The 13,289-nt window shown below is 34.7% G+C and overlaps 1 protein-coding gene across 1 annotated transcript in view; it reads left to right on the top strand.

The window, feature by feature from the left end:
- The window catches only part of LOC125683018 (transient receptor potential cation channel subfamily M member-like 2), a 121,850-nt gene that overhangs the window by 98,198 nt on the left and 10,363 nt on the right, over window positions 1-13,289 (top strand). Inside the window, 4 exon segments of the mRNA XM_048923700.2 lie at window positions 159-349; window positions 1,066-1,198; window positions 2,586-2,739; window positions 2,836-2,941. Coding sequence (XP_048779657.2) covers window positions 159-349; window positions 1,066-1,198; window positions 2,586-2,739; window positions 2,836-2,941 — 584 coding nt within the window.

Raw genomic sequence — 13,289 nt, forward strand, 5'->3', positions numbered from 1 at the left:
AATGTCACAGAAATGTTTCCTTCACTGAATGACCAAGGAGTGAGAAAGCTTTGGGTTTTCAAAAAAAAAAAATTATTAAATTTTGTTTTGCCATGTGTTTAGTTAGATTTTAGCAGCAGCCTTATATGTTGTTTGGTGGCAATTTCTTCTCTTTCCAGCAATACCTATCAGATCATTCAGGAGAACACTGACCAGTATTGGTGTTTCCAACGATACCGCCTGATTTACGAGTATTACACCCGCCCTACCCTGGCCCCGCCCCTTATTCTGATTAGCCATTTGGTTTTGTTCGTACGTTGGATTATTGGGAAATGCTCACTGTGTTTATCCAGTCAACACAGCGATCTCAGTAAGTGTAATATCCACCAAATACATACCCTCCATTTCCTATTCAGCTGTAAATAATCAGTGAATATCAGTTTGACATCCAGTGGACACGGCTTAGCTGCACTAACATAAATCTATTTAACACTACCCCACACTGGGTTGTGTCATGAATTTCCGCATATTTAATAACATCTTATTCACTTCTTGTCAAGCCATTTCTGTAGATCCACTTTGTCACAAACCGCTGCACTCATGCACCACTTTGTTGGCATTAAGTATAGTATTTCACACACTAAACTTGTTGGTAGTTCATTATAAATGTGTGTGATGTAGGGACTGTCACGCATGATTGTGTTGTAGGTGATGCGTAATGAAGTACAATTAAGCTAGTGCATGTGAATTAAAAGTTCTGTGGATTCCAGCCAGCTTAATTTTAATGCAGTTTTTAGCATGCAGTGCTTAGAGTTTTTTTTTCTTTCTTGAAATGCATGGATTCTTTTAAAGTTGCATGGATCAAAGATTATATCATGATTTATTTCATATTATGAAATATTATTGAAAGATGTTAGAAAGTTTTTTATGATCATATTTTATATTGAGAAAACTTTCTCTTAAGCTAGATTTACACATTAAATTTGCTTTTAAAAGTTCAAAAATATTATTGGAAAAAAATGATGAATTTATGAAATATAATGCTATAAATCCGATCATAACAAAGATGCATATTTGTCTCTTCAGTAAAACGGTTCCCCTTAGACAAGGCTAGAGAACTCGTCCAGTGGGAAAATATGATTGCAGATGCATACATGAACCGCTTAGAACATGAGGAGAAGGAACATATAGAAAATCGAGTTATTAACACCCAGGAGTCGTACGTATCAATATCATATAATATACACATCAATTCTAGCTTCTTCATAAGAAATACAAATTTAAGTTGAGAGTAAGCCTGTGTTATACATGCTATAAATGCGATAGAATTTTGATTAATTTCTTTCTGTGATGCACATGTTGTCTTTATCAACAAGCATTTATTAGTTTATTGTAAATATTATAAATAATTACTTATTAATAAAAGTTTTGATTCATTGCTTGTTATACAAAGTTTGGGGTTTGTTGGAAGGGGGGGGGGGGGGTTATACTGGAATCACCTTGTGAATGGATATGATTTGTCTAGAGTTATTTCTGTAACACCTGTTGTATTTCGGGCTATACAGACTGGATATTGGCCTCAATAGCTCAGTAGTTAGAGCACCTGACTAGTAATCCAGGGGTTCCGGGTTTGATTCATGGTCCAGCCATATAGATTTTCTTTTCTCCAATATACAACATTTGGTGCTGTTGACCACACCCGCCCTGCACTGCAGATTGTCCTGCCAAGGGCAAAAACAATCTAGGTTGTGTGTCTCCGATGGTGAAGACAATTCAAGGAGGGCAGAATGATATATTAGAGTTATACGGACCATTGATATCAGCCTGGATAGCGCAGTGGTTAGAATACTTGACTAGTAATGCAGGAGTCCTGGGTTCGATTCCTGGTCCAACTCAAAATTTTCTTTTCCTTCATGTATATTACACATAGATGAACAATTTATTTAAACTTTGTACATCTTATATGAATAATGAAGTTGGTGCTTCATCTGCTATTTGGATTGAGATTTTTTTAACATTCAAGGAAGTTATGGTTATTTTTCTAATGATGTTGTTATGTTGCCATTCTTCTTCAATGAGCACAAATTCCCATTTCCCACTATCCAATGTGCCATGTGGGGGTATTAGTCCCATTAAGACAGTATGTTGTAGTTAGATTAGAAGTATTTAAATTACAAAATAAGTATATATTAGCAACTTTAGTAAAGTTAATAACTCCACCCCCACCCCCACTCCAACATACTGGGTAATGATGTCTACACTTATGATTTGTATTTATTGACACCCAGTTGGTGTAACCACAATAATGAAAAAGAAAACTACTAACATCATTACAAATTAGTATGCTAGGCATTAATTAGATTATTTTGTCTTTCAAAGTATTATATAGTGCTTATTTTGTTTCATGTGCATAAAACATTCTTTTATTTAAAGGTCTTCAGGATTAACAGTTTAATTTTGAATTTTACCCTGCATGCAGTGCTTTATTCATATCCATGTATTGGATAGTATTTACGATATTTCTTATTTTGTTATGGAAGACGTTCATTGTTTTTGCAGAATACATGAGAGTTTTTTGTTATGGAAGGCGTTCATTGTCTTTGCAGGATACATGAGCTATTTTTCAAGCTGGATGAGTTACAGGATATCCAGACCTCATCTGGATCATCCGGAGCAGCCCCTGTCATCAAAACTCCCGTGAACACAGTGGTCAAGATGCCACCCCAGATGGACAAGAGACTGTTGGCTCTGGAGGAACAGGTGACCCTACGCTAGCCTGCTGATTGCAGTGTTTCTCAGACAATGCAGAGTAGAATTACCAACTTCATATTGCATATTGTTTTTCAATCAATTCAGATGCAGCAGAGTACTGTGGCACTCAACTGGATAATGAAAATTTTACAAGAAAATGAAAAGAATACTGCAAAAGTCCCACCTTTGATGCAAGATAGAAAAGAAAATGGTATGTTCTTGTGTCACACAGTCAGAGAGGGGGATATTGTATGATAGATTGATTTTAAAAGTACATGTCAACATTTTCAAAATACCTTTCTGTATGGACAATATATACTATACAGTGTAGAGATACATTAAAAAAAATATTCATGATCTTAGAATCGAGAATTCAAGGGCATTTTTTATCCTGCATCTCCATTTCTTTGGATGTGGATGACATATGATGTTGGTTACAGCTTCTGAATTTTAAGTCAGAGAACTTTGATATTTATTGGGTGTAATTTTTGTGACATTGATTCTGTGACCTTGACATTCTGGTTGAAAACTGACCGTTACTTTTGAACTAAAGATTTGATTATGATTTTATTGGGTGGTATCCCTGTGAAGGTCATTTCCGTGATTCCTGGTTTTATGAGTTTGTAAATATGACATTAACCTTTGAACCATTATTGGAAATTTTCGTATTGCCTATAAATTTTTAACTAAAGAGAAAGAGTCTATATTGAGTGGGTCTTGTGACACAAATTTTTTATTGTTGCAATGTTTGATGACTTTGTGACCTTGACATTTGTTATTGACCTACTTCTAAAACTTACTAAATGCAGCATGAATTACATTTTAAATTCCTACATATGATACTGTACATTTCTTGACTTTTGGTTCAGTCTGCTCGAGTCTATACGGACACAGTCAGGTATTGGTCAATCACGCGGCAATGTTAAGGTTATACCTGAACTATGTAAAGTTATTAACAAAGACATTTCACAAATCCTCTATGTCGTCAAAATCCATGTCACTATGTAGGTGCTCATTGGTTAGATGAAATTAGGAAGATTTGATGTACCAGAGAGGACCCCCCCCCCCCCCTTCTTTTTTGGATATTTATGCAATCTAAAGGTCCTGCATTACACAAATTCCGAGATATCAGCTCTTTCGTGATGGAGGTATGCTCAGTATTCTGTTGAACGTTTGCGTGGATACAATATTTTAAAAGATGTATACATCTATACTATAGACTGGTTATGTAAATAAGGATAAAAGTTGTGAAAGCTTAAATTTTGTTTATATCGACCATTGGTTATATATTAAACTGACCATATCAAGGATAATTTGTTTGAATTAAGCCATTAAATTAGATATATATGAAATCATTATTTCCTCTTTTACATGAGTGATATTTTTATCAAAGAAAGCTGTTGATTATTGATTTTTGTTTCAGCCATTTTATTATCATATACTCGTAAACTTACTAGATTTGTGTCCCAGCAGTTCGGATGGTTGCAAGACATCTTGCAATCATCCTTTAGGCAATTTAAGAAGGCAGCGATCAGCATTTGTACCCACCGTGTGAATATCAAAACATGTTTTGCGTCTCACTCTGCATAAGGGTGCAACAAGGGAAAATAACTATATATTGGGTAACTCAGAAATTACGTATTAATTACTTCGGTGCAAGTGAAAGATCCCATAGCAATGAAATATAAAGTATTTAAAGAATGAAGAGGTAAAACGTAGTTAAATTACTTGAAATTTGCCTGGAAAATTCATAAACATTCTTAGCATCGTTAATATTAGACCAAAATTGTTGAATATTGTTAATTGTGAGGGTATTTTTCAATATCAGTGATTGACTATAACAGAACCCGAGTAGAGGAGACCAAATCAAAAGTTAATAACTGTATCAAGTTATCAGGAATTTTACGACAGTTTTCACTATATTTTTTCTCTCCTTTGACATATAAAACATGTGCATATTATAACACATTATAACAATTAATGTTCAACAGTTTGTAATAGTAATAAAAATTTATTCTTAATTATTTACATTGTAGTTGATAGTGATTTGACTGTATGATTGAATTTGACTTACTATACAGACCCAGTCAGGCGTTTGTCAACTTAGTAGATCAAATCAAAAGTCGAGAACTGTATGAAATGATCAGGAATTTTACAAGTTTTCATGATATTTTTTTTGTATTTCTTCAACAAATAAAAACATGTGCATTGTAACACATTATAACAATATTTCAACTGTCAAAACAGTCAGAAAACAGTAAGAAAATGTGTTCTGAAATGTTCACCATGTAGTTGATAGTGACTTGACCATATGATAAGTATGTGTTTGGTGAAGCCATTAATGGCATTGAATTTGAATCACTAGTATGTGTATGTGCTTTAAAATGCAAAATTTCATTGGTCAATAATCTATGGTTTGTCAAGGGAGAATTTCAAACAAACCTCCCAAATTTAATATTGATCGAGGTGAACAACTTGCTTTGAGGTACACACCAAAAACAGATCTGGACCAATCAGAGAGCATCAAAATTCCTGATCATTTAGTAATTAATGTAATGATTGGCTTCCATTAAGGTGAGCCAAGTGCATTCATATTTCACAAGCACATCTTAAAACGGATACAGTTTTAGCTCACCTGAGCTAAATTGGCTCAAGTTAGTTTTTCTGATCAAAATTCGTCTGATGCCTGTTGTTGTGTTTGTTAACTTTTCACATTCACATCTTCTCCAGAGCAATTAAACTTGGCACAAAGCATCATTTGATGAAGGGGATTTAAGTTTGTTCAAATGAAGGGCTATGCTTCTTTCAAAGAGGAGATAATCAAGAAAAGACAAAATAAGATCGGGTCATTAAAAAATCTTCTTTTCAAGAACCACTGGGCCAGAAAAGTGTAAATTTATGTGAAAGCTTCCTGACATAGTGTAGATTGAAATGTATTCAAATCATGACCCCTCCGTGTATGATGAGGCCACAGTAGGGGATCAAAGTTTTACATTGGGATATATAGCAAAAAGAAACAACAGGGCAATGGTTAATCATATTAATATGCAGGCATTTACGTAGTGCAGATTCTAGTTTGTTCAAATTGTGCCCCCCCCCCCCCCCCCCCCCACTGAGATAGGATGGGGCCACAATAGGGGATCAAAGTTTTCCATTGGAATATATAGGGGAAAATCATTAAAAATCTTCTTGATAACAGCAGGACCACAATTACTCATTAATATACAAGCATCTCCAGGTACTGCTAATAAGTCTTTTGAAATCATGACCCCTGGGGTAGGGTGGGGCCACAATAGGGGATCAGTGTTTTACATAAGAATATTTTGGGAAACATCTCTCAATGGCAGCAGTGCCATGATTAGTCATACAAGCATCCACAAATAGTGTAGATTCAAGTTTGTTCAAATTATGACCCCTGCAGATAGGGTGGTGCCACAATAGGTGATCAAAGTTTTAAATGGGAATATATTGGGAAACATATCTCAAGAACAGCAGGACCATGATTACTCATATTGATATAAAAGCATCTTCAGATAGTGCAAATTTAAGTTCAAATTAGGGGCCCCGGAGGTAGGGTGGGACCACAATAGGAGATGAAAGCAATTAAAACAAATTCTTTTTAAGAGTATCAGGACCACACTATTTAAGCATATCAAATGTTTCTAAGTTTTATGGATTCAAGTTTACTAAAGTCAAGGAGGGGGAGGTGGCATATTGTTTTTGTCCTCTCTGTCCTTATGTCTGTCCAAAACTTTAAACTTGCTTATATATTTTGAATGGTAAATGTTAGGTTTTCATATTTCATATCTGCATTCCTTGTGACAAGACCTTACTTGTGGTACCAAAGTTGATAACCTTGTGACCTTGACCTTGAAGTTTTACTTATCTCTAAGAAAACCGAATCTAGGCAGTATTACCTGAGCTATTTAAAGTAGGGTTTTCATGTATTTTGTATGTAGTTTCTTCATGACAAGGCCTTACATTTCATACCATGATGTTTGACCTTGTGATGTTGACCTCGGAGTTCAACTCACATTTCAAAACCTTAATCAGTATTTTGACCTCGCTCATAATTTTTGATAGGTGAATAATAGAACTCTCATATTTCATATGTGCATTTCTTGTAATAAGACATTTTTATGGTAATAAAGTGTTTAACCTTGTGATCCTGACCTTAGAGTTTGACCTACTTTTAAAAACCTTAGCTATAATTGTCTCCTGAACTCTTTAACATAGGGCTTTCATATTTAGTATATAGATTCCTAATGGCAAGAAATTTCATGTGACGCCATGATGCTTGACCTTGACCTTGAAGTTTGACCCAAATTTTAAAACTTAACTGAAACTATAACTTTGCTCATAACTTTTGAATGGTGAGTGATATATATTTCATGTATGCATTCCTTTTTTTTTTTGGTACCAATGTTTTACCTTGTGACCTTGACCTTGGATTTTCACCTTCTTTTAAGAAAAGTCAACCTAGGCAATATCACCTGAACTGTTTAAAGTAGGGCTTTTATATTTTATATATAGATTCTTTATGGCAAGCCCTTACATTTCATATCATTTATGACCTTGTGTCATGGTTTTGTCTTGACCCTTTGGTGCTAGGTTGAGGCCACAATATGGGGTCAGCATTTTTCAAGGGAATACAGATTGAAAAAATCCTTTAAAAATCACAGCAGCTGAACAACACCAGAGCCAAGGTGACTCAGGTGAGCAATGTGGCCCATGGGCCTCTTGTTTATGTAGTGTATACTTTTCTTTTTACTGTCAATATAAGGTGGTAAGTTTTTGTTGTTGTTAATAAACTGATTTTTTTTTTTGCATTAAGTGCACAGACATGCATCTATGGTTTTACCCAGTGAGTACCTAGTTCCACCTACCAAAGCTTTAGTGTTACCTTAGTTTTCATAACTACCAACGTTTAACAATCCCAGAGAATGTGATATGTAATTTGCTAAAAATGGATGATTGTAAATTTTGTATATGTGAATTGGGGAAAATTAGAACTGAATTTTGTATGGATTTGTCATAATATGTTCATGGGCTGGAAGTGGGTTGATCTCTTACCTCCTACGAGCCAAAAGCTTCATTGTGTGAGATTTTCTGATCATTATTTGACTGTTGTTATTGTAGTTGTTATAGTCATTGTAAACTTTTCACAATTTTGACGTCTCCAAAAATTACTTGGCCAATTTCAATCAAACTTACAGCATAGGATCCAAGTTTCATCTCAGGGTAAATGGGATTCATGTTTCTTCAAAGTTCTTTAAGTCATGCCTCCTTTCAAATATTGAAAATAGCCTGGTTTTACTTTAAATCTATTTCTGAAGAACTGCTGTATGAACCAGAAAAGCCAAGACTTGTGTGATAAGCTTCCTTATATATGGAGACTAAAGTTCAAACTATGAGTCCCTAGATGTGGGGGTCACAATAGGAGTTCAGAGTTTTATATAGGGATATAAACACCAATTGTGGTGGCCTAGTATTTAAGGTGCTCACATTGCAACAAGGAAGCTAGCCCAGTTTCAATTCTCAATCCCATTGTTTAACATAGGTAGTGACTATTCCTTTACCAAGAGCTTGGCATTAAAAGTGAGAGTCATGGGTCTTTCAGATTTGACCTTAAAAACGGAGGCCTCGTGTCACAGTAAGCGTAGTCACGAGAAAGAGCCCTTGCTTATCAGTACAGCTAATCTTGGTTGAGATTCGGCTCGGCTGAATATTTGGACTAATGCCTTCACCGAATCTCGTAGCAGTCCTTCATGATTCATGTCTGGAAATTTACTTTCAGCTTTGGCCGGTTCTAGCAATTAATGTGCACTTAGGTGACACTGCTGTTCACTTCAAATCAGTTAGTTGACTATTAAACTAACTCTCTATCACTATTAATTTTGTATTGCTTACCGTCTACATGTAGGTATGAAAATCCCAAAATGAACATAGACACTAAATTTTCTGTTCAAATGAAGACTTTCATGGCACAATATTTTATTTTATAGAGTTAGCTCTATCTAGTTACTGATATATTGTATCTCTACATACCTACTTGCATATCGCTAATTTTAAAAAAAAACACTATAGGATCTCGTCAATTTTGGGAGTTAAAATATTGCGCCATGGAAGTCTTCATTTGAGTGGGAAAATTAGTGATAGTTTATGTTATGAAATTTACATACTTAGACAGTAAGTAATACAGCATTAATAGTGATACAGATTTGGTTTAATACTCAACTAACTGATTTGAAGTGAACAGCAGTGTCACCTAAGTGCACATTACTTGCTAGAACCGGTTGAAGCTGAAAGTAAATTTCCAGACATGAATTATGAAGGACTGCTCCGAGATTCAGTGAAGGCATCAGTCCAAATATTCAGCCGAGGTGAATCTCAACCGAGCTTACGGTACAGCCTAAGTGCCATGTATAGGTCAAAATTTGTGGCACTTCACCTAAAGCTTTCAGTGTCATTTTTCAAATGGAATGAATAAAACAACATACAAACGAACAAATAAAATAGGGATATATAGGAATATAGTAATATACTCTGAAAATATACTTGATTACCAAATGGATAGGATTTGTCTGGTCTAGTTACTCTGCAAGCATCCTTCTATTGTGTAGATTCAGCAAGCATCCTTATATTGTGTAGATTCAGCAAGCATCCTTATATTGTGTAGATTCAGCAAGCATCCTTATGATGTGTAGATTCAGCAAGCATCCTTATGATGTGTAGATTCAGCAAGCACCCTTATGATGTGTAGATTCAGCAAGCACCCTTATGATGTGTAGATTCATATTTGTTTATGAAGACCCCTGATGGGGGATGGGGCCACCAAGTTCAGTGTTTACATAAGAATTAGATACTTATTTAGTGGTCAAATAGCAGGACTTGGCTTATTGTCCAATTAGAAGCTATTGGTGTAAAAATTTCTATATGAGCATCTAAGATAACTCAGGTGAGTGATGTGGTGCCTGGGTTTCTTGTTTAACAACTAACATGGGTTGGGTAGTATAGACAGATTGCTTTATACCTATCAGAAAGTGTGTTTATATTAATTACTCAAATGCTTTGATATCATTCCTGTGCAATACGTTACAGGACATAAAATAACTTGACTGTGTGTGCATCAATAAAATGCTGTGGACATCATATATGAAGAATAGTATTTCAGAAACTGGTCTTATGTACTTCAAGGTCACTTCAGCTGGAGCTATTTGTAATGGAGAACATTATTTACAATCCCCCCCCCCCCCCCCAACACCCCCAAATACAAAGTGGTGCTATTTCGTTTGAGCAAGTTCCATTGAATGATTCAATATTATAGGGTTATTGAACTTATATTGGTGATATATTGGCACGAGTTGGGTTTCAAAATGCACGAGCTTGTGAGTGCATTTTGACAGCCAACGAGTGCCAATATTCACCTATATAAGTTCAATAACCCTTTTATTATAAAGCTAAAGTATTTAGTTGTTAAATTATATCCCTTTTCACTCAAAATACTCCAAAATAGACGATAATTCATCAATATTGGCATCTAAGGTGGTGTGCATTTCTTAACTGTTCAATATTTAACCCGTCATTATTGCATGAAGCAAACTGAATTGTAAATGGGGACATCATAATTTATGTACAGTAAAACATTTTGCTTTAGTAAATATCAAATACCAGCTCTGTCAGATTCGGAGGACTGTCGTCTGCCATTTTGGCTTGTTTACGTCGTTATGGGTACGTCAATATTGAACGCTCATACTCGGAATGTTTCGGGCGCATACAATTTACGTAATGCAAAGTTAGCGTTCCATAAATTCTCAGGATATTGAACTGGAAGCAATTTAACTGCTGACTTAATAACATCCTTTTTTTCCCCAAGATATTAAACCCCATCTGCCAATGCCCTTACTATTTCTAAAACTTCATCAAAAGAAGTGTAATGCACAGAACATGCTTCAGGATCTATGAAGTCATTAACACTAAAATTAGCAGGATGTGATAGGTGGTGGATGAGACGCTAACCTCCATCCTTTTTCGCTACAACCCCAATAGGTCACGTACAGCATTAAATTCTATAAGGGCTAGCTTACGCTTGAAGGGATCTGCTATGCGACCCAAAGAAATTTCTTTGTCAATTTTTGGGGTGATTGTTCACAGAAACTTAAAAATTGTAGCAGATTGTTGAAACCCTTGGACCCTCATAATGGAGATAAAATCCCTGTGTAAAGCCTTTTTTTATATGCTATAGTTTGGTTAGGATATATTGCTATATATAAAGCTAGAATAAATACTGTTCACATTAACTGGAGTTTAGAAACCATGTTCTTACAAGAGGTCAGCCTGCTGGATGCTTTTTGCCTGATTGATGTGCATCCCCATGTTGTGCGAATTCAGGTTTTAATTGTAATGTTGTGAACCTTTGGGACTTAGGTTGGGGCCCTCAGTACTATATGGGGTTGAAATTTTTCATGGGAGCAAAGATTGAAGAAGAAATATCTTTAAAAATCACAACAGCTGAACGACAACACAGGGCCAAGCTTTAGATGACTCGGATGAGCAATGTGCCCATGGGCCTCTTGTTAGTATTATCCAATCAAAATGATGTGCATGCGGGTTGGTGATTTTGATCATGCTAATCAATGAAGATGTGCAAGATATACCAGTGATATAAACTGCAAACAGTTTCTTTGTAAAACAGCAGAGTAATACTACATGTATAATATGTAATAATGAAAATATGTAGATGGGCCAGCTTTACACATCTACAATCCCATCAACTTGTGAACGTTTTACCTTGATCCATCAAACTGTTTTTGAGAATACTTTCGGAAACAAAAGTCTCGGAAAATAAGAAGAAACATAGTAACATAAATATGTTAATGATCACACTCTGGATATGGAACATAACAACAGTGTTAAATGATTTACCGTAACAAGAATATAAAAAAAAAACATATTCATAGAATATAGGTGAAGATCATAATATACACAACGTACAGCTTAATCTGACAGAAGCCAAATGTTTAGGTAAAGGCATTGAATTGAATATATTCTATTGTCAAGATATTAAAGACAAAAGGATTGGGCGTAAATTCTTGCCTCGTGGGCAGTTTTTGACAATAAACGAGTCCCTGTCTCTAAAGTATACAGTTCTAGACACCAGCCATGTTAAAAAGTTAATAAATTTCAAAAATATTACAGAGAATATGTTAAGTTTACATGTATGTAAATCTTAATATATAATGAAGTCTGATTGTGACTTGATCACTATATGGGTTTGACATATTGCCTATTGTCCAATGGGGAAAAACACAATTTGAGCATTGTTTAAATGAGCCACAAAGAGACCTATGACAATGGATTTCATCAATTGAATTTATGTTTGGAGTTAAATTACCTTTAATTAATATTACATGCATGTCAAATTACATTTTTGTTGTTCATATAAATTACCAATGTAAAACACAAAAAAGGAAACAGATAGGTATGTGTTGCTCAAAGGCAAAACGAAAAGTAGCAGAGAAAAATAACACAATATTAAGGCATTTATGTTGTATATAATGAATCTAGAATGTGAAAATTGCCAAGTATCAGTTTAGATAATGTCTATATCTTACATCACCATGGTATATGTTCAAAGCATTGTTGCATGAATTAAGTCTGTAGATAACCATTTAACCGGACTTCACCCTCATGACGTCAATCGCTTTATTTATTATTGCATAGTTAAAGAGTGACATTATAAATTATTGACATTTTCTTGGTATAGCTGAAACTACTGAAATGCACAATTTATGATATATTTTGGCTTGGTGAATATTAAGCCAAAATATATTGTAAATTGTGGGTATAACTAAAGCAAGATGCATGTATTGACCAAGAAAAAGTCAATACATGTATATAGTTGTTTTATATGATTGCGTAATCTTACATCGAAACTGGCAACTAGTGCTTACAAAACAACTAATTTAAAGTTCAAGACCTAGTAAAAAGTTTGATGATTAATTTTCATTGGAAAACAAAAAAAAAACAACCACTTCGTAGTAATTTGGGAATTCCTTTTTTTTCCCTATGACGTCAATGAATGTAGACGTCTTCTTTGGGGGGGCATTGTGTGATAATTAATTTTCTTTGGAAAACCAATAAGACAACCACTTCGTAGCAATTTGGGAATTCCTTTTTATTTTATGATGAATGTAGACGTCTTCTTGGGGGGGGGGGGGGGGGGGGATTATGCAATCTGGGTCATTTAAAAAGCTCAGAATTAATCATATAATTGTTGGTATTGAAATAGAATAATATGATAATTGTAAACAATTTCATCTGAGACCTAATTTATTTAGAATGGTACAGCATACAGGCAAATGATTTCATTTGCTCATGCTTTTGATTAATCATATATGTAATGACTATTTCCTCTTTGCAATATAGAAATCATTGCTTTTTTTCAGTCAACATTAAAATTTAGAATTTGCAAATTTTTAACTTAATATTTCTTAAAGGAGGCATTCATAAGCTGTAATTTTGTCACCAAAAATTGAATTCAATGAAAATCGCTCTAT

Source organism: Ostrea edulis, chromosome 6 (genome assembly GCF_947568905.1).
Source record: "Ostrea edulis chromosome 6, xbOstEdul1.1, whole genome shotgun sequence".
In the NCBI taxonomy this organism is placed as follows: Eukaryota; Metazoa; Mollusca; class Bivalvia; order Ostreida; family Ostreidae; genus Ostrea; species Ostrea edulis.